The 22,987-nt window shown below is 36.9% G+C and overlaps 2 protein-coding genes across 2 annotated transcripts in view; one reads left to right on the forward strand and one right to left on the reverse strand.

Moving 5' to 3' along the window:
• Positions 1 to 20,040, reverse strand: mylkb (myosin light chain kinase b). The gene is made up of 17 exons (XM_051897474.1): positions 18,932 to 20,040; positions 16,718 to 16,834; positions 16,490 to 16,555; positions 12,993 to 13,034; positions 12,685 to 12,812; positions 10,884 to 11,040; positions 10,103 to 10,408; positions 9,580 to 9,624; positions 9,382 to 9,472; positions 9,050 to 9,253; positions 6,966 to 7,183; positions 6,756 to 6,879; positions 4,928 to 5,080; positions 4,596 to 4,719; positions 4,386 to 4,476; positions 3,337 to 3,471; positions 1 to 871 (listed from the first exon to the last, which is right to left on the reverse strand). Exons 1-17 carry the CDS (start codon positions 19,566 to 19,568, stop codon positions 624 to 626), a joined length of 2,886 nt encoding a protein of 961 aa, XP_051753434.1. The 5' UTR covers positions 19,569 to 20,040; the 3' UTR covers positions 1 to 623.
• The window catches only part of gmppab (GDP-mannose pyrophosphorylase Ab), a 16,920-nt gene continuing 10,588 nt past the window's right edge, over positions 16,656 to 22,987 (forward strand). Inside the window, exon 1 of the transcript XR_007930669.1 lies at positions 16,656 to 16,815. The gene's annotated coding sequence lies outside the window, so the exon portion shown is untranslated. The remainder of the gene's footprint in view (positions 16,816 to 22,987) is intronic.

A 22,987-nucleotide genomic window follows, 5' to 3' on the forward strand; every position in this document is an offset into this window, starting at 1 on the left:
TTTGTGTTCCGAAGATTAATGAAGGTCTTACGGGTGTGGAACGACATGAGGGTGAGTAATTAATGACATTATTTTCATTTTTGGGTGAACTAACCCTTTAAATTGTCTTCATATTGATATTGACAACATACTAGACTAGATAAGTGTTATTTTAAAAAGCATTGTCATGTTTTTACCACTAGATTGCACTGCAGTGCAGACTTAAAATGTAAAATGTGCAAATGTATACTGACTCACGAAAAATTACTGACATAGATGATATCAATGTGATGTGATCAGTCTGATAAAACAAGTGTTTTTTTTTTTTGTTTTTTTTAGTCCAGCTGTCCCAACATCAAAGGGTGCTGTACAGGCATATGGTTGTCATATTCAGTTTTTTAGTCCCTTTTGGTAAATCAGTTGGGATAATTTTCTGGACAGAAAGGCACAAGCAGGAATGTCTTTGATCTTGGCAAACTGAAACAGTTTTGCTTTTTCCAAGCTATTCTAGGCAGTAAGAAGAAACATAAAAATGGTGTAAAAAAGAAGAATCGAAACTAAATGTTTAAGATATTTATAGTTCCTGTGGTATTCAGTCATTCTCTTTCTCTTTCTCACACCGTCAATCACTTCTCCATCATTATTCAGTCCTCCTCCTCTCCTTCACCGTCTCCTTCCTCCTCCTGCATGAACTCCACCAGCAGTTCAGCGGTGCAGGTTGCTTCTCCCAGGCTGTTGACGGCTTTGCAGGTGTACTTGGCATCATCATCGGGACAAACCTCTGAGATCACCAGGCTACAGTGGCCGTCCTCTTCATAGTCGATCTGGAAGTGACGCGTCTCCTTAATAGGCTGGTCGTCCTTGTACCACACAACCTCGGGGTCTGGGTACCCTTTGAGTTCAGAAAACACAGTAAATCAATATGAAATAATAAAAATGCTATCAAAAAAGTCAAAGCAAATGCAAGTGGACCACACAACAACAGTCATTTACCTTTGACAATGAATAATGTAAACTAATATGGAGTAGTGCACCATGTTGTGGTAAAAGTTGATTTGTTAATGTTCTGACTGACTGATCTCCACCCAAATCTACAAGCTTTCTCATTGTTTGTTTCTTTTGAACTTTGTCATATTAAAGGGAGAGCAGAAGGTCAAAAGAATCCTCACTATATTGATGATTTGGAAGTGGTTAGGTAGAGAAAGGGATATGACTATTATATGGGCCATTCTACAGAATTGGTGCAAACTGCTGTCCCACAACCAATAAAACACATTTTAAAAGCATTTAAGTATTCAAATCTTAGATGTTTAATGAATCTCACAATAATATTTAAAATATCATTACGCTTAATATATATAAAATCATCATTTATTGGGTACTTTCAATTGGGAGGTGGCTGTCCTGAACCCTAACCCTTAAATTTCAACTTGTGAAAATGATATTGAAATAAATTTTGCATTTTTTTTCATCGTTGTTTTTAAAAATATCTTTTTGATTTTTTTTTTAAAATAAAGTAAAAAAAAAAAAAAAAAAAAAAAATTATTTTATATTTTCTTTGTAAATCATGAAACTTGTAAAAAAAAAAAAAAAAAAAAAACCGTGTCCCGCATTTTCATGTCACTACCGAAACAGTGTATGTTTTAGTCCATTGGCTGAGACTGATTTTAACCACACTTCTACATTTTTGATCAGGATCAGTGTCACTTTCTCTCATAGCTACATGGTAAGTAGATAGGGCCCATCATTTTGAGGTAAATGTGTTCAAAAATCTGAAAATCTGTGTGTAACTTTAGGGAACGTCACTACCGAACACCTTTTTCTGCAATTTAGCAAACTTTTTTTGGGTGTTATTCCATAAAATTTAGTTGTGTGTACGACTGTTCAGAGCTGTGCTAGGTAAACATGTGCTGATTAGCATCTTTGAGCTAGGCTCAAAAGTATTTAAAATTGTCACTACCGAAACAGTCACAACTTAAACATGTGGTGACAAGTTTCGGCTGTGACATCATTGTTTTGGTAGTGACAGAAGGAAACACATAATCCTTTATTTGGGGGACTTTAGTACGTTTTAGTAGTGTGTTAGTATGTGAGGTAAAATTCTGTAATGTGATGGTCACTACCAACACATTACTGTCACGACCGAAACATGGGATGTTTTGTCAAAAAATAAAGTATATTGAATGATCAACTGAGATGTTATTATAGTGTTTGGATCAAAGTATACGCAAACTAATGAATCCTTCACTTTGAAATCGGTATGATAAACTTTATGCCTTTTACGAAGAAAGATTGGATTCAAAATACAACAAATCTCATAAATTACACTGGAAACATTATTAAAATTGTAATTGTTTTGTTTACCTATTAAATTATTTATTATTGTGTTTCGGTAGTGACAAATTTGGTGAGAGGAAAAATATTCCAAAACTTTCTGAACATACAATATGAGAATTAACTGCACAATTACTAGAAATGTGTACCTTGGATATTATACAATTTGCATACATAGAAAATTTGTGGAAAAAGATAAAGATACTTTAAACTCTGACTTTGAACCAATTCTGTAGAATGACCCAACTATTTTTATTTTTGAGACGCTAAAAGAGATTAAAATAGGTTTTAAAAATATACAAAAGAGTGAATAAAAGACTTTTTTAAAAACCTGCTCAACCAAATGGTTGATATGCCTGTGAAATTTAAAGGTAATAGAGACTAATGATCTAATGAGACTAATGATCATAGCTGATAATGTTAGCACATACAAAAAAACAACAATTGTTTTTTTTTTAAAAAATTGCTTCAGTCCCTAATATGTTTAGACACTGGAAAGGCATTTCCTCTGCTTTAGCATTCAACCAAAACATTAGGATTTACCTTTTATGGATATCTCTAAGAACCTCTTTTTTCACTGGGAAGCACTCACTTACAAGATTTCTTTTAAAGAAATTAATACACATATCAAGCAAGGACGCATTAAGTTGGTCAAAAGTGACATTAAAGACATGCATTATGTTATAAAAGATTAAAAATAAAAGCTGTTAATTTCAGCATCAAAGAAAAATATATCAAGGTTTCCACAAAAATATTAAGGAGCACAGCTGTTTTTAATAATACTGATAATAATAAGATACCACATATTAGAATGATTTCTGAAGGATCATGTGACACTGAAGACTGCAGTAATGATGCTGAAAATTCAGCTTTGATCACAGGAATAAATTACATTTTAAAATATATTCAAATAGAAAACAGTTATTTAAAATTGTAATAATATTTCACAATATTAAGGGTTAAGGGCCGAAAAATTATAACAGCGCTAAAAGTATAATAGCCTTTGAGGTCAAAGGTCATTACCTTCAATCTTGCAGTCAAAGCGGGCAGCGCTGCCTTCCACCACTTCCACATCCTGTATGACAGAGGAGAAGGTGGGAGCCTCAGGGCTGCGGTTTTCATCCTCCACACTCTCAAGGAATGATACAGGAGCCTCTTCTGAACACACACACGTTTATATTATATTTATATACAATCAATATTTTTACATATATGACATTTAATATGCAATAGAGTGCAACAGGCGGGATCCGGAAGTAAAAACTCCATAGAGAAATTGATTTTTAATAATAACTTATAAAACTTTTAAAGACAACCTTACTGTGAGATACAAGGTTGTTAATCGATGGTATTTACTTCTGATGAAGATGTCAGCCTGCATGATTTCAACTTGGTTTTAAAAAAAATCGTATTCAGCAGCAGAATATGTGGTGAAAAACTACATTACCCATGATGCTGTACAGAAAATTCCATCAAATAGAGTCGAAACAAGAAAAATGCCCTGAAAGATCTTGTTATAGTGCGTTCAAGTCATGTTGAAAAGATCAACTTCCCACCTGGTAAATACGAACTTCCCAGGAGGACTTGAACGCACCATTAGCTCCGCCCACTCCCATGAAGCACCGCAATTAACATAATCGAGTCAGTCTTCCTATATGCTCTCAAAATACTTGAATATATAAGAATATTTTGCAATAAACTTAATATAAAATCAACATTTTTAAATGAGTAGTTTTATATTTCTTCATTGTTTTTAATTCGATTATGCTGTTTGCAATGCTTCATGGGATTGTAGTTCTTTCCCTCACTAAAGACAAGTACACAATCTTTTACCTTTGTTTTTTTGTCTGATTTTCACTTTTTTTTTGCTTCACATCAAAGTTTGTAATGTTATGATTCACCTCGTAGCTGGTTGGCTTGGTTCATGGCTTATAACACTTTAACAAAGGCTTCTTTGAAATCCCTATTGGAGAAATTAATGGAAAAAATACTTCCGAAAACAGAGCCACTGAAAAAGCGCTGCTGCAATCTATATACTGCAACAATGTGAAAATTGTCTGCTGAGCCAATACCGTCAGTCGGAGAGATTTTCTTTGGTCCGATCCCTCCTAACATTCCCATAGAGCTGAACCTGGAGATCGCTCGCACTGCGTTCCCTGTTTTCTGCACAGACACTCACAAACATGAAGTCTAAACTCTGCCACTTCCATCAAGAAAACAGGTTCCTTTGAATCTCATTCTTTGTTTAATGAATAAATCAAAATAAAATGCAGAGCTCTCACCTGCCAGCGGCGTCTCAGGATGTACTTCTTCATCCTCTCTTTGGACAGCTGTTTAGCCTCCATATTTCTGGTGTCCTGTTTGAGCCAGGAGTGCTCAAAACACTGAGCGCAGGTCAGCCTGGCCCTACAACGTGACATTTATAGGGTCACAGAATCCAGATCAAATGCTCTTCTCAACATTCAGCTTGTACTAATAAATTTAAGTAATTAACTTTGCCAACTACACTCATCATTTACAATATTGTTGATTTAACTGGGTTCTTTGTTAAGGGTCTATGCCAAGAGCTCAAAACCTTCCTTCAATAGTTTCTTTTGTTCAGCTTTCATCTTACCTCATGTCCTTTTTTAGGAGACTGCTGATGAAGTCTTTGGCCTGATCTGAAATCTCATCGAATGCCTCATCCTCAAAATCCCAGGTGGCTGAGGTGACATTGGCGAGGGTTTCATTGTCATTATCTCCCATGAATGGTGAAAGACCACTGACACTGAGGGTAAACAAGAGGAAGGGTATCAGGCAATGATCTTTGATTCTATTAATGGATAAGGTACAACAGGACTAAAAGCATTTCTTAAGGCCTGGTCCTAAAACATATAATGATTAAAAACTATACACATACCATTCAAAATTCTGGGGTCCGTAAGTTTTTTTTTTTTAAGAAATTAATATGTTTATTAAACAAGAATGCATTCAATTGATCAAAAGGGACAGTGAAGACTTGTATTAAGAAATCTATTAAAAATAAATGCTTTTTAGCTTCCTATTAATCATAGAACTCTGAAAAAAATGTGCCACAAAAATATGAAGTAGCACTGTTTTTAACAATGATAACAATAAGAAATGTTACAAACACTAAATTAGACTGCATTAGACTGATTCTGAAGGATCATGTGACACTGAAGTTTGTGTTCACATAATATATGTGACCCTGGACCACAAAACCAGTCATAAATCGCACGGGTATATTTGTAGCAGTAGCCAACAATACATTGTATGGGTCAAAATTATCAATTTTTCTTTTATGCCAAAAATCATTAGGATATTAAGTAAAGATCATGTTCCATGAAGATATTTTGTAAATTTCCTACCATAAATATATCAAAAATGTATTTTTGGATATACATTGCTAAGGACTTCATTTGGACAACTTTAAAGGTGATTTTCTCAGTATTTTGATTTTTTTGCACCCTCAGATTCCAGATTTTCAAATAGTTGTATCTCGGCCAAAATACATACATCAATGGAAAGCTTATTTATTCAGCTTTTAGATGATGTATAAATCTTAAAAAATGCTGTTTCAGAAAAATGTTGTTTCAACCCAATTTTGGTCAAATATGGACAACCCCCCCAAAAAAATAATTAAAAAATTAAACCCAATGGTTGGGCTTGTCCATATTTGGCCCAAATTTGGGTTGAAACAACCCAGCATTTTTTAGAGTATACACACACACACACACACACATACATATTATATAAATATAATAATGTAATAATTGTAATTGTAATAATATTTCACAATATTACTGTTTTGACTGTATTTTTGATCAGATAAAGGTGAGACTTATTTTAAAAACATTTAAAAAATCCTACCAAGACCAAATTGTTGAACGGAAGTGTACATATTCTTTTTATTGACTATGGTGTAACATATTCAATGAAGTGTGTATTTTGTAAAAAGAAATGCCAAACGTCTTACAGTTTAGAGCCAATAACATAGTGATATAGTTTATAAGCAATATTTATAGATACAGAGGCAATATTTCATGGCTGTGGATGACTTATTTTTACATACAATGCCCACATGAATCAGGACAATTATTGCAGTTCACAGCAAAAAACATGTTTAGGAAACTATTGAAGTGTTTTTTAATTGCTATTTAGTGTTTTGGAAAAAAAACAAAAAAACAAAAATAAAAACGGTCATTTACTACAGGGCTCTGTTATAACCTACAGATAACAGTAACTGACACAAGTCAGTTTAAATATTTATATTCTTCCTCCAAGGTATCAAAACTGTGTTTATATATTATGAATTGTAAATGCAAGCTTGGAAAGCGAGTTGTCCAAAAACTAATAATGGCCTTAAAAGGAAATGTTTCCACTCCTCAGCATTGATTACATTGTCTTTACGTGTTAGCGACGGTTAGAGATTGGTCACTCACAGAATGTAACAGATGACGCCAATACTCCACATGTCTGTTGGGTAGCTGATAGCCTCATAGTTGATCACCTCAGGAGCTACAAACTCAGGAGTTCCAAACAGAACCTTCAGAGATCCAGAATCCTCTGAAAACAACAACAACAACATCACAACTGTACCAAACAAAAACAGACGCTGTGCTTGTTTTCTGCAGTTGTTCACACTTGTTTACCTAGCCTTCGAGCAAGTCCAAAGTCAATAAGTTTGATCTTGCTTCCCGTCTTGTTGATGCACATGATATTCTCAGGTTTGAGATCCAGGTGGACAATGCCCTGCTTGTGGATAAACTGGACTCCATCTATGATCTGCAGCATGTACTTAATCACCTCTCGCTCAGTCAGCTCGAAATCCTCATCAACGATTCGCTCAAACAGCTCACCTCCAGAGATCCTGCAGCCAATGGGGGCCCACAATGACATCATCATTAAGTGATGCTAACCAATCACTGTCAGACTGCAATCTCACTGCATTAGAACTGTTTATGCACATTCCATTTAACAAACATATGAACAGTGTCTGTGCCTGCGGTGCTAAACAGTTCTCTTACAGTCAGGGAGATTTAAATCTGGGATATTTTCCATCATGGCTGCCAAGCTAAGAAAGAGAGCATCCATGCTCTCTCCTCCCCACCTCGCTGTTTCTCCATCTCACTATATAAGGACATATGACACACACTTCTCCAATCACAGGGTGCTGGATTTTACATTCCACCTTCGCCATAAAAAGCTAAACTGGTGGAATGATTTAAAGGTGTTGAAAAAACAACTACCAAACATCACAGCCTGTTCAAAGACACCAGGGAACACAACTTACACTCTAAAAATGTTGGCTTAAAAACAACCCAAGTTGGGTTGAAAATGGACAAACCCAGCAATTGGGTTGGGTAACACAGTGGTTGGGTTAAATGTTTGCCCAAAGTGCTGGGTAGTTTTATTTAACTATTGTTTAAAAATGACTACATGTCTGGCTTAAAATGAACCCAAAATAGGTTGGAAATTAAAAATCAGACACATAATTACTAGAGGAAACAATAATAATCCAAAGGTGAACATTTATTAATAAGCAATTTAATAAATGTTTATTGTTTAATTATTATTCATTAAACTTATTCATAAATGTTCATTTATTAAACATATTAATGAATGTTATTTCCAACATATTTTGGGTTCATTTTAAGCAAGAAATACAAAATAGTTGAGTTAAATAAAACTGCCCAGCAGGTTGGGTGAACATATAACCCAACCGCTGGATTAAAACAACCCAATCGCTAGGTTTGTCCATTTTCAACCCAACTTGGGTTGTTTTTAACCCAGCATTAACCCAATGTAGGTTCACCAAAGTGACCGAAGCTTTACGAATCATTTGTTTTGAATCAGTGGTTCGGAGCGTGTATCAAACTGCCAAAGTAACGTGATTTCAGTAAACGAGGCTTCGTTACATCATAAGTGTTTCGAAATTTCAATGGTTCACCACCGGGGGGCATGACTTTGGCAGTTTGATACGCGCTCCGAACCACTGATTCGAAACAAAAGATTCGTAAAGCTTTGAAGCTTCATGAAGCAGTGTTTTGAAATCGCCCATCACTAGATATTGTTGAATAAAGTTGTTACTTTGTTTTTTTTTGCGCACAAAAAGTATTCTCGTCGCTTCATAACATTAAGGTTGAACCACTGTAGTCACATGAACTGTTTTAAATATGTCTTTAGTAGCTTTCTGGGCATTGAAATGTTAATTATCTTGCTGTCAATGGAGGCCTCACTGAGCCATCAGATTTTATCAAAAATATCTTAATTTGTGTTCTGAAGATGAACGAAGGTCTTACGGGTGTGGAACGCCATGAGGGTGAGTAATTAATGACAGAATTTTCATTTTTGGCTGAACTAACCCTTTAAGGAAACTACCCAATCGCTGGGTTAAAACAACCTAATCGCTGGGTTTACCCATTTTCAACCAAACTTGGGTTGTTTTTAACCCAACATTTTTTTAGAGTGTACCCTGCTGAAACATCCATGATAAACCAGCATGAATTCCATGTTGGTCCAAGCTAGATTAGTTGGTTTAATGCTGGCATAGTGCTGGTCCTACTGGTGGACCAGCATCGTCATGCTGTTCTCAAGCAAAACCAAGCTGGTTTAGCTGGTTCACGAGTATTCCTGCTTCCCATGCATGCAAAACTTATTCTTGTGATCAGCAATGCTGGATCTTTCAGCAGGGTAGCCTTCTGCTTGGATGATAAACAATAGTTTAGGGACTCACATCTCCAGGACCATGACCATGTCAGACTTTCCCTCAAAGGCGTCCACACACTGCACCAGTTTGGGGTGGTGGAGGCTGTTCATGATGCCAATCTCCTGCCTCACGTTCTCCTTTTCCTTTTGTGAGAATGCCTTGATGAACTTCCCTGCCCATACCTTCTTGGTGGACTTCTCCACTAATTTGAAGACTTGACCAAATTTACCCCTTGTAGAGACAAAAGAAAGGCCATGAGAATTGGAAAAGAGATGAAAAATCTGGTACAGTAAATCTAAAAGGTCTAAAAATGTTATATTGATAATATTGATGATGGATATAATATACACATCTCTTACGTTCCTAAGCGGTCCTCTATATCATAGGAATCCTTAACGCTACAGTCTTTCTTAATGACCACATCTCTGTATTCTGGTTCTTTCTCCTCATCTGTGAAATGAACAGGATATGTTTCAGACTGACCATGTGGGAGTCGTGTTAGTAAACTTTGGATTCAGAAAGGATGGATCGGTGGGCTAATTGCTTGAAGTTCATACCATCATCAGACACAGTGGCTCCAGCTTCCTCCTCTTCCTTTTTCTCTGGAGAAGAATATGAATTTTTAAAAGCTTAGATTTTTAAGTAGTGCATCAGATCATCATATTTATACTTTGGGGTATTCAAACTGAATATCTTTTTCCCCATCTAAACCTGGACAAAAATTGAACATTTAGACTTTTGAAAAATTTAAACAATAACATTTTACATCTATATTATTTAAATAAGCCTATATTTATTTGCTTCGATTGAAGTACACAAGATGCTCTAGAACATTCTCACATCATGCTGAATAATGTGATCATCGAGTTTTGCACAAACGTGGAGTTTATGGTTGAGTGCTGTTGCCATTAAAGCAAGAGAAATTTTGAAATTCATGTACATTTCTCAACTTTTCATTCAGAAAAGAATGCAAAATAAAAGCATTTTCACTAGTAGCTTCAGATTTTTGGAGCCCACTGATTCTTTCTCAATCAATAGTAACAGAACGTATCTCACAATTAAGCAGATGTTCATTCTCACCTGTTATCTCCTCCACTCCCACATTAATAGGCTCGGATTCTGCACTGGGCTCTCCAACTCCATACACATTAACAGCTCGAACACGGAACTTATACTGACGGTCGGCGAGAAGGTTCTGGACATGGTATGAGGTGCTGTTACAGGAGGTCAGGTCATTCCATGTGTTGTCCATCGAGTTCCAGATCTCCAGGTTGTATGACTGGACAATGCTGCCCCCATCGTAAGTGGGGCCGTACCAGGAGAGGGTGAGTGAGGACCTGCGGATGTCGGAAGCAGCTGGGGTGCCGGCTGGGGGATCTGGCTTATCTGGGACACAGATTTACATTGGAAATTTCAGCAATAGTTAGATAGCTATGCATAGAAAGAATACTAGCAAATGTGCTTTATGTCAATATGTTTTATTAAAATGCTAATGAGCTCATATATTCTTACTGCTCCATAATTGCACAGTACTGTAACACAGGCCCTGCTTGCCTAGCTCTGTGCGGGCCTCAAACCCGGGTCTCGGGCATGGGAGACGGGCCCGCTAACAAGGACGCAGTCTCTAGCACACTGCTCCATAATTGGAGACAGACACAAATTTATATTTTTATATTTTTTTTCAGAGGAATTCTATAAAGAAAAAAGTGACCAAACCCAAAATAACACACACACACACACACACACACACACACACACACACACACACACACACACACACTAATGTGATACAGTCTATCATAATCCCATCTGCCTCCTCCTCTCATAATATGTCAATTCCTGTCTTTGTTTATTCCCATACCTACGATGGTGAGATTGAGTGAGGCCTGCTTGGTGCCAAATTTATTCTGCAGTTCTAGAGTGTAGCAACCACAGTGATCCTGGTCGCTCGCTGTGATTGTCAGCTGACTGCTGTTTTCTGTGGTCTCTATGGAAATGCCCCCACTTCCTGGCTGGATCTAAACAGGAGAAGAGTGCATAATGTATTGTAGTATGCAGTATGGGTCTTTTTTAGGCCTTTATTTTCTTATTAATTTTACCACATTTTAAACTAAAATTGGGTGTTCACTGTTTAGATTTTTTTTTACCATTTTTATATCAAACTGATGCACCGTTTCAGGCCATCGATGCAAAAATGCAACCAAATCAAAAGTCATGTAATGTATTTACTTAAAAATAAGCCATTCAGTATCAGTGTTGGGGAAAGTTACTTTTAAAAGTAATGCATTAATATTGCTTTGCTCCCTAAAAAAGTAACTAATTGCATTACTTAGTTACTATTTAAGGAAAGTAATGTGTTACATTACTTTTGCGTTACTTTTTCTCACCTGGGCTGGGGTTGCTTGTTTGTTTTTTTAATAACAACAAAAAAGTTCTATTTTTGGCAAATGTAAAGCCCCTCTCACACCAAGCGAATAAGCTTCAGGCTGATCACAAATGTGATGTTTATTTAAAGTCATTTTTTATTATTAGTATGGTTGAACTGGATAATCGAAGGTCAGCAGCAAAGAAACTGGTGAATAAAGTGAGATTAAATACATAAACCCCCGGTTTCACAGACAAGGCTTAAGCTAGTCCTAGACTAAAATGCATGTTTGAGCTGTTTTAACTGAAAGCAACTTGTACAGACATATCTTAAAATATGTCAGTGCCATTGTTTTGTCTCAAGATGCACACCAGTAATGTTTTTCTCTAGTGTACATTTATAAAAGCTACTTAAATATCCTAACTGAACTAAGGCCTAATCCTTGCTTATGCTAAGCCCTGTCTGTGAAACCGGGCCAAAGTATATTTGTTTAATTTAATATACTTAATTATTGCAGGTTTGTGCGATATTCTGAGATTGCATTTCACTGTTTTTGTACATTTTGAGGAATACTGACTGTGTTTTTGTGCAAGAGAGATGAGCAAATGCTTACATTTAGTCTAGAAGTAAAATATCTGTCATGTTCACAAACAATGTGTCTGCACTTACTCTTGATTTCTTATCTTAGTTAAAAGAGTAACCAAGATATTTTGTTGTAAATTTAAAAGTAATGTGTTACTTTACTAGTTACTTTAAAAAAAAAAAAATCTGATTGTGTAACTCAAGTTACTTGTAATGCGTTACCCCCAACACTGTTCAGTATATACTTTTGATATATTACTATTAATAAAATTAATAAAGTTAATATTTACAACTAAATGTAATATTTTTAAAGTTTATTTGAATATCAATTAATCAACTTACAGTACTTTATATCACTGCTTTACTTCAATTCACTTAACAATGACTGTAAACCAGTACCGACCCCATAAAAAATGATATCAAGATCTGTATCAGCTGATCAAGATGACAAGAAATCAGTGATTGATTTTGGCTGCAAAAATCCTGATCAGATCATTGTGTTGTGTTTTTTTTTAATGTATATTTTTAATAAGTATTTGTGCTGTCATGTTTAGCTTAAAGAGATGCTCATGTGGGAAATGTATTTATTTTGTTTTTTAGGGTTTGGGATGCCATAAAAAAAAATCACTCTAAAATGGTGACTTTGTTTCAAAATGTTTGGGAACCACTGATCTGTCATCTTACAAACTCTCTGTCCTCCTCCAACTCTTCCTACCGGCTTTTTAAATTTGAGCCAGGTGCAAGTTATTGGTGCCGACCCTCCAAAGTTGCCCAACAGCTCCACCTTTTCTCCTGCCCTGATCTTCTGATCTCCAGAGAACTGCAGAAACTGAGGTGGAGAACCTGCAGGGCATCAACATAAGTTCACATTCAACACTCTCATGATAAATTGCACTGGATTTTCTCTCTTTATCTGAATTTTGCAAGACAGCTGATTACACAAGAAAGTGTCTCTGTACATGGCCTTCAAATATTTCTTAAGTTAGTATGATTATGTAAGAGTTAGTGGGAAGATAATCTTACCCTGTTTGGCGGGAGCTGGTTTCTTCTTTATTCTGGCTTCATCTGCAGAAGATATAGAGCATGTATTGATTTAAGATAGAAAAACAAAATCTACAGTAAATCTTTAGAGAGACATATTTACACAATTATTAAAATAAACATTTAATTAAAGGGATAGTTCACCCAAAAATGAAAATTCTGTCATTATTTACTCATCCTAAACTGTTCGTTCTAAACCTGTATGACTGTTCTGAAGAATGTTGGTACTCAAACAGTTTTGGTTACCATTGACTTCCACGATTAAAAAAACACAGAGACATTTCTCACAATATTTTCTGTTTTTGTTCCACAGAAGAAAGAAAGTCATACAGGTTTGGAACAACATGAGAGTGAATAAATGATGACAGAATTTTCATTTTTGGGTGAACTGTACCTTTAAGTGGAGGTAATACAAGCATAAATAATGATTTGTTAAATAAAAACCTTTTGACAGAAGAGGCCTGAAAATGAAGAGGGGGAAAAACATTCTGTGGAGTCTGTATTGCTTTTGTTGTTGGTCTAATACAATTATGTGCATTTTAATTAAAACTGGCACATTTAAATGAGTGAAGACACAATACATGATACATAATACAATACTTGTTTTATTTGTATTTTAAAGGGTTAGTTCACCCAAAAATGAAAATTGCCCCATGATTTACTCACCCTCAAGCCATCCTGTATATGACTATCTTCTTTCAGACAAATATAATTGGAGTTGTATTAAATAATGAGATTTTTGAAGCCCAAAAAAGTGCATCCATTCATCATAAAAGATATCCACGCGGCTCCGGGGGGGTTAATAAAGGCCTTCTGAAGCGAAGCGATAACTATAATAACTAGCTTCAGGCAGACGGCCGTACGCATCGATTTACGGTGAAAGAGCAACCTCTGACCTGACGCATGATGCAACGACGAACGCAGAAGCGCAGAGGATAGAGCGAAACAAAACACTGGTCACAAATTAGAAGTCTAAAACAAGAATTTTTAAATAGAAATGTCAGGATTTCAATATTATAGAAAAGAGGAGCTTGAGTTTGCCCTATTTGTTTGAACAGCGAGAGACGTCAAAGCTGCGTACGGTCGTCTACCGGAAGCTAGTTATTTTAGTTTTTAAAGTTTTAAAAATGGATATTTTTCTTAAGCAAATGCATCGCTTCGCTTCAGAAGGCCTTTATTAACCCCCTGGAGCTATATGTGGATATCTTTTATGATGGATGGATGCACTTTTTTGGGCTTCAAAATTTCATCCTCTATTCACTGCCATTATACAGCTTGGAAGAGCCAGGACATTATTTAATATAACTCCGATTGAGTTCATCTGAAAGAAGAAAGTCATATACACCTAGGATGGCTTGAGGGTGAGTAAATCATGGGGTAATTTCCATTTTTGTGTGAACTAACCCTTTAATGCCTCATGTAATTTTCTATTGCTCCCCTTAAAATAGATAAATAACATACTCTCCATTCAGTAGTGTCAAACAATCCTCTAATCAACCATATCATTGCACCACATAAAAGGAAATTTAAAAGGAAAATATCTAGTCAATATTCATCCGTGGGCGCATCTGAGAACTGACAGGAGTTCCAAGGAAACTGCCGCTCCTGATCAGCATCCAGGGAAAGAGTGTCTGTGTGGACACTGTGTCTTACTGGAATTCCCCTTATATGGGCACGCTAAATATAGAGTCTCCAAGATCCAGGAAGCAGTGTCTCTCTCCCTCCACTATTTATTTAAGGTTTGATCGCCGTCAAGAAACAATGCAACATGTAAACCCCACTAATACTCCAGCACAGTCCAAACAGAGAGAGTGAGAGAGGGGGAGAACAGGGTAAGGAAGACAGAAAGGACACTCAGATCTATGTGTTTCAGCTCACAGAAGTCTACCATTTTAGGCCTTCTCTTCTGTCTCCAACTGATTCGTTCCTATCGTTCATTTCCTCTCTTATGCTTGGACACACCTGAGTTTTTTCCATAAGCACTGTGGGAATACAATGTACTCTCAGCTGCCTGTCCTGGTATTTGCCTGTCACATGCTTTTTTGTGCCTTAAATTGTACATCACTTTGACATTGTTTGTTAAGAACATAACTGCGATGTAAACATGAGCTACTTAACTGTCTTAAAACCTGCTATGCTTATGAAATACAAGAAGAACAAATGCAGCAGTACAACCGGTTGCCTAATGTTCCAAAACACTGTCGGCTGAGTTTATTTTTTACTCCACCATAATCACATGGATTAAAACGCAGGATCTCGTGTGACAGTTGCGTTAAAAACTACTGTACAGGCAAACTGTTTGAGCACCACAGATACAATCTGCCATCATGGGACGGAAATCCTCCATAGATAGAGTGCGCGTGATGACCATTGTCCTGTCTATGGGGTCATCTTCTCAAATGACAAATATTTTTGAAAGGGAAATCTGGACTAAATGTTCACTAAATGAGGAATGTAGGACTAAATGGAGAAAATGGATTTCATGGTGAATTATTGTGGTTTCTGGAAAGTTACTGAAATATTCACTACATGTGGTGAGCCTCAAGAGAGGCAAAACAAACAAGGCCTATTTACAGTGTAAAAGTTTGTTGCAAACAAGATTTTAAATAAAATAATGGATTCCTATGCAACTCAGCCCATGCATGAATATTTGTCCACCAACAGAAGTTAGATATTTTCTTCTATTGATGATATATGGACATTAAAAATGTGCATAAACTTAAAAACACAGTACAGAGGTGTATTCCTTTAAAGGGATAGTTCACCCAAAAATTTAAATTCTGTCATCATTTACTCAATCTCATGTCATTCCAAACCTGTATGACTTTATTTCTTCTGTGGAACATGAAAGGAGATATTTTGATGAATGTTGGTAACCAAACAGTTTCCGTTCCCACTGACATTATATGGATCAAAAATACAATGAAAGTCAATGGGAACCAAAACAGTTTGGCTACCAATAACATTTGTCAAAATGTCCTCTTTTATGTTCTGAAAAAGAAAGAAATGCGTACAGGTTTGGAACAACATGTGGGTAAATTATGAATTTTCAGACCCCCCACCAATTTTCAAGGTGCTCTCTTAAATGAAAAGTTCAGCCAAATATGAAAATGTTGTCATTGTTTACGCACCCTCATATTGAAATATGTATGACAAGAGGAGTTATTTATAACTGAATGTCCAAGCTGCACCTTTTCATACACTGAATGTGATCATGAAGACCTGGAATATAGTCCATGAGTAACATGGACTACTTTTATGTATAATTTTTGGAGCTTGACAATCCCTGGTCCCCATCCACTTTAATCATTAGGAAGAGGGCAGCATGAACATTCTTTAAAGCATCTCCTTTATGTTCCACAAATGGAAAACTTTCATAAGATTTTGAAAAGTATGAGCAACTTTTCATTTTTGGGTGAACTATCCCTTTAAAAATAAACTAGTAACAGATGAAGTAAACAGCAGGTGTCCTTACTCACTTTCTGTAGTGGGAGTTGCTGAAGAGCTCTTCCTGTTCTTCTTATCTGCTGATGGATCTGAAGGATCTAGAGGAATGCAGTACAAATGAATATATCAATATTTTCTCCCTTTTTGTTTCAAATAAATCCTAATGATCAGTTTTTGGAGGAATTTGCTATTGTTGCACCCTCACTCAATACTATGTTTGGATGTTGGATGAAGAGAAGTCTAGGAGACAAGACACTTACCATCTACAGTGACCATACAGGAACACTCTGCTTTACCATGTGCATTCTCTGCTCTACACGTGTAGCGTCCTTCATCCTCTGGTAGAGCCTTGTCGATTGTAAGTGAACACTTTTCATCTGATGTAAAAACAAGAGGTAGAATTGAATGACAAGTGTGTATTGTCCTTATAGACACGTAGCTGTTTTGTTTTAGCTGACAACTAAAATTTTTTTTGATTTTAGCTCGGATGTTTTCTATATTATTCAAGGCTTTATATTCTAAAGTTATTTTCTACTGACTATAAGTAACTTTGCAATTACTTGTCAACTTATTCTACAAACCCGAACCTTAACACCTAACTCTAACCTAACAGTCTAATACTCCAATAAAAGTTAATTGACATGGTATTGCAAATTTACTTATAGTTAGTAAAGTGTAACCATATTTTGTATTCCCCAAAAACATCTCTTAATAATGTTATCTTTTTTCTTAAGATTGTAAGACAAAACTTAAGAAGAATTTGAATTTCCAAAAAAGATTGTTCTGAAATAACCTCCTAAAGTTATGATTAAATCCGACTTGTCTTAAATCACCAAAGGTAAGATGTTCAATGAATTTATTGAATTGTTATTGTCAAATAAAAGGTTTGTCATTTTCTTCTTAAAAAAAAAAAAAAAGATGTTGTTTTTGAAAATAGAAAACTTCTTAAGAATTGCACTTAGGAACATTTTTGCAAACTTGAGAAGATTTTAAATCCTGCCCTGTATTATAAACACAAAATCCACCAGAACAACAGAGAGCCTAAAGCACTGGATAATGCATTAGGGGACACCCATCACATCCCTGTTTGATTTATACTTAAAGGGAATCCTCTATTGCTATTCCAGAACTTTCTAATTGTGACCCAGATGATCATTCTGTCTCATGTCAGTGAAATGGGATAGGGTGACCTTAAACCCGTAGATCGAATAACCTAATGTGAATGAGCTCAAAGAGCCAAGATAACACTCACTGAGTGCTGCAGTTGGCAATGAATCAGCCTCAGCTTTAAGATCATGCCTCTCAGTATGTGATTTACAACACAGCTCAGAACACTAAAGTAGGGAATTTAGGAAGAGAGGGTTTAAGCTTGTCCACATCATTAAATACACTCGTAAAAATAAAGCATTGATGGTTCTTTAACATCCATGGAACCTTTCCATTACAGAAAAGATTCTTTATAGTGGAAAGACGTTCTTTAGATCATTCAAATGTTCTTTAAACTTAGAAAAAAAGAACTGTTCACTGAAAGGTTCTTTGGGGAACCAAAATTGGCTCTTCTATGGTATCGCTGTGAAAACCGCCTTTTGTAGCCTTTGGGCCCTATTTTAACGATCTAAGCACATGGTCTGAAGCGCAAGTGCACTTAGGGCGTGTCCGAATCCTCTTTTGCTAGTTTAACGACAGAAAAAATGGCCGGCGGTCCAAAAGGGTTGTACCTAGTCTCTTAATGAGTCATGGGTGTGTTTTGGGCGTAACATGTAATAAACCAATCAGTGTCTCATCTTCCATTTCCTTTAAAAGCCAGTTGCGCTTGCACCATGGTGGATTTGCTATTTACATGGCGAAATTTGCAAGCCGAAAAACTGAACGCTTCTCCAGAGAGGAATCCTTTTATTTTTAATATTTAAAAATGTTTGTGTGCTGCTGCCTGTGTGTGTAATAACACACGTTGTGCACCCGCCTATAGGCGCATATTACTAACACGCTCTTTAAATAACAAAAAAATACTGCCCATGGGCGTGCTGGTCTGAAAACGAGGTGTGTTCAGGTGCATTGTTGGCGTGTTGCTATTTTGAGGCAACTGAAAACGACTACGCCATTGACCAACAAAAACCTGGTCTAAAGTCAATGGCGCAGTCGTTTTCAGTTCCTCAAAATAGCAACATGCCAACAATGCACCCGTTTTCAGACCAGCACGCCCATGGGCGCAAATGCATTTGCTATTTAAACAACGTGAGCGCTGAACATGAAAATGATAACTACATCAGGCTGAAACTAGCAAAAAACACTTGCGTCGCATTGCACCGGGTGTATGATAGGGCCCTTAGTCTTTATGAGTCACTCTACCACATTACATTGGACTTGTCTGTCACATTTAAATTTATATTAATGAAGACATAAAGAACTGTGGAGAAAATACAAGATCAATAGTATTTTTGCATTGCAATTTCAAAATATATCAACTTTTATACCTTCCTGTGATAAGATAATGAACTTGGATGGCTTCACAATTTTCCCATCAAGTATCCAGGTGATGACAGCTTGGGGGTCAGAGGTCACCCGACACTCTAACCTCAGCTTCTCTCCATCCACCACAGTGATGTCACCGAGAGGCTGTGTGAAAGCAGGCACCTTTCCAGCATCCTTCTCTCCTCCATTCACAACTTTTGCCTTTTTATCATTTGTTATTTGTCCTTCACTTGTCTTCTTCTTGGGACTGGCTTTCTCCTTGTTTTCAGGTGTCCCTACATCAGCGCTGCTGGCTTTTTTCTCTGTTGTTGCATTTTCCTTTACGTTAACCTTTTTATCAATTGCGCCACCATTTACGCCATTGACATCGCTTTGCTTTTCCTTCTGGGGTGTGTTGGGTGCTGGTTTTGATGAATTCTGCTCATTTTCCTCTGGTTCTGCTGCTTTCTTCTTGTTCAGGACGGCCCTGAAGTCTGACGGCGCGCTGCTTGGAGGTGGTGTGGCAGCAGGTGCTTTGGATGAACCATCTTTCTTGTTGAGCAACGATCTGAAGTCAACCTTTGTTGGGGTGCTCGTCTTGATCTCGGCCACCGGCTTAGGCCCCGACCGGGGCTTTAGAGCTGCCCTAAAGTCTGTCATCTGTCTTCCTTTGCTAGCCTTTCGAAAATAAAACCAGATATAAGAAAGCTCCTTTCGTCAATCCCTCTCGGCTCCTTTGGTAGGGGTTCCTTGCGGTTCCAGAGGATGTAAATGGATATGGGTATCCAGCTGTATGAACGTTCCTTCAGTGACTCTGTGGAGGTCCTGCTCTGTCTGTGGCTTCCAGTCACTGTGCAGCACTCTGTTCTCTCCACTCTTGGGACAACCCCTCTGGATCAGAATGAAAGAGGGAGGAGAGAAGGACAGAGGGAAGGAGAGAAATATGTAAGCGTGGGGAGTGGAATCGGATTGTTGAAGAGCTTAAAGTCCATTCTATAATAGGTTAATTGGAGACAGGAACACATTTCATATCTGTGTGGCATCAAAGGGGGGAGCACCATTGCCTTATTAGGGAAACACTTCCAGTGCATGGGCATCAACACAGCAGAACAGAGCTAGGAGGTAAACAGATGGCAAGATAGCATCAGAATCTGATCCATTATGTTAAGGACAAAAACACAGATAAAAATCTTCAGTCTTTCATCATTGCCTGATTTGGAATTGCATTCATTAAACAGCAAAAAACTTTGAGAAAAGGGTTTTTTCTCATCCATGTTCCTTTGGTGCTTGGACAGAAACCAGAAAAGAAGTGTTCTGGTTTTTACGTGGGTGTTTCTTTGGTGTTTCTTCTAACTTTATGACCTCTCTATAAATGAAGGCCTCTCATAGGGCCATTTTGAAGATGCATTTCACCAATCAGAGTTGAGTTGCATGTCTCCAACAGTTTATATTAAAATGTTACATGGCCAGCCTTATATGGCTATAAACCTCAATGTTGCTCTTCAACTCGATGTGCGTGTGTGTGGAAGATGGACACAACATGGGAATGTCTCCTAGATAAAATAGCTTCCTGTGCTGTTTTGCTTCAGCACAAGGGGAATTGGTGAGCGAACTTTCCATTGCTGCTGGATTGAAACAGTCAAACTCACATCTTTAAATTGATCTCGCTTATTTTCTGTGGGAGACTGGGAGTCCAATCCTCAATGGTAATAGGAGTCTTAGAGATAACCATAAAGATGAGATTGGATGTGTTGTCTTGAGTCATGATGGATAATCTGACCAGGTGTAACTGCTGACTTCTGATGAAATGTCCTCCATGTTCAAATAGTAAATTAAAACAAAAAAAAGTCTCATTTTGTTTAGGCAAAAAGCTGAAAAACACATTACTATTGTGTGGGTTTTAAACTCTGGTAAGCAAAATCCAGACTCTATTGTTAAAAACAAAACAATGGTATAAGCATACGTCATGAAAAGACCCTCACTTCTGCCTCTTTCTATGAGTATATCTTTGGCTCTCCCGCAAGAACATTATCCAGACTTATTAGGAACAAACAAAAAGAGTGAGCATCTCATTTTTAACTGCCACCCATTTAGGGGTTATCATATTCATAGCTTTATGCTTCTGTAAACATTTCTCTTGGCTTGGAATCTTTTTTACACTTCTAATGAAGTGCATATCATAGAGAAGACAAATACAGTATGTAACTGTTTTTAAAATCCAAAAAAAGCTATCAAAAGTAAAGAAAGAGATCTGTAACTTTACTAACATGAACATCACTTCTATTAATCTTTAAAATAATACCTAGTTTATTCACATAAGAAGTGCTAAGTTTATAATCAAGATCTCACGCATACTTTCCCAGTGTTTATTTGCACAGGCCACAAACTGGTAAACTGTGACTGTAAGCAGTGTTTATTGTAATCAGTTTTTCATGACAAAAAATCTGTTAGATCTTTCAGTGCATGTTCTGATTTCAAGGGAGGAATAACTGGATGAGAGAATATGATGGTAGGAATGTTCCAGAATGAAGAACAGGTATAAGGCTGGTCGATACTGTTTACCTTTTAAATATGATAGGAGCAGTTCTTGGTATTTTAAGGCATCCATGTTACAGTACTTAAATTATTTATTTAAGTACTGGGTAATAATAATGAACTACATGTACTTAATATAGGGTTAGGGTTAGGATTAAGGTTTTAGTGTTAGTTGCATGTAATTATTCATAATAACGTGTAACAAGGACACTAAAATAAAGTGTACCCAGTTCTTATATCAAAGTACAAGTAGGCCTATGTATGTTCTTCAAAGTCACCAGGAAATCAAAATGTAAGTTTTTTTGGCTTTTAGTAAGAATGTTACTCTCATCTATAAGCTAGTGTGCCCCAAAATGACAAAAAATCGCATTTAGAAGGTATAAGCATTCAAAACTTACAGTCTCTCACTTCCACCAATATGTATCAACGGATTTGATGACATCACTCTGGACTTCAGCTTCTCATCAGATTTTCTGTCCAATCAAATGCTCTCTAGAATCTAAAGCGTCCCGCCCCCTACATTATAAATAGATGCTGAAGCTACGCTGAAATCGGTCACTTGTTCACACTTACTATTTTCTACATGGTGAATGTCACATAGTGCACTATATAGGGGATAGGGAACGATTCACACAGTGTAAATATGCTTTCCATTAGGCAAATGAAGTCTGGCGAACCGCCGCCGCGCGCACACAGTCTGCTCCGGTCTAGATAGCACAGAGCGGATCATATGCGCGAGTCGGCGCAGAACAGAAAACGTATCGGACCCATTTGAATGCTATATTTTAAAGCGATGTGGAGGAGATTAGGAGGAGAAACGGTTAAAGATTAGAAGGAAACTGTGCTTTGCCGAGCTGTGATATAAACTTGACTAATTTAAAAAAGGGGAGGAGCTGTTCAATATGTCCCGCCCTGTCTTCCTGTTTCAGTGGAAATTACGTCAACACATTGAATAATGCTGCATAATTCTTTGCATAATTTAATAATTCTTGTTGCTTGTTAAATTTAATGTATATTTAATAAACTTTAATATATATTTGACTTGAATTAACCCTTAAATGTGACAAGAATCTCAGTCAAAGCTTCAGTTATTAGAGCCTCACAACTATTAGTGCTTACATGTGAAACTGCAGTCAGTGCACTGGATGACCACATACAACACAATAAACAAGCCAAAACTGGATTACACAAGTCATAAATTTCTTATACCATTAATAAACACATTTTCTCATCTCCTCCTTGCATTTGAGTTATGACAATACTCATAACACATTCTGAAACAGTGGGTGTGACAGAACAGAGGGGGCATCCCTTAATATCCAGAGTGGTGTGAAAGGAACACCACTACATGCTTTGTGTCTGAGAATGGAGAGGCTCTCATTTGGGGCAGACAAGCAAGGGGACACTGTTTACAGAACAGCTTGTGTGGTCTTCTTCTTTTGAGACCAGAACCTTATATGTCCATGAAGACTTGGACCTCCAGATCAATCAGCACCTCTCATACCAGACATGAATAAGGGCTTCTGCGTAGTTCTTTTCATAGA

Source organism: Ctenopharyngodon idella, chromosome 6 (assembly GCF_019924925.1).
Source record: "Ctenopharyngodon idella isolate HZGC_01 chromosome 6, HZGC01, whole genome shotgun sequence".
Taxonomy (NCBI): domain Eukaryota; kingdom Metazoa; phylum Chordata; class Actinopteri; order Cypriniformes; family Xenocyprididae; genus Ctenopharyngodon; species Ctenopharyngodon idella.

What these genes read in the sequence shown, in the direction of transcription:
- mylkb (XM_051897474.1), bottom strand. Translation starts at nt 19,568, where the DNA reads ATGACAGACTTTAGGGCAGCTCTAAAGCCCCGGTCGGGGCCTAAGCCG. An exon ending in ACTCAATCTCACCATCGTAG is followed by an intron (nt 10,409 to 10,883) that starts GTATGGGAATAA and finishes TCTGTGTCCCAG; the next exon opens with ATAAGCCAGATCCCCCAGCC. An exon ending in GGCGTCATCTGTTACATTCT is followed by an intron (nt 5,081 to 6,755) that starts GTGAGTGACCAA and finishes GTTTACCCTCAG; the next exon opens with TGTCAGTGGTCTTTCACCAT.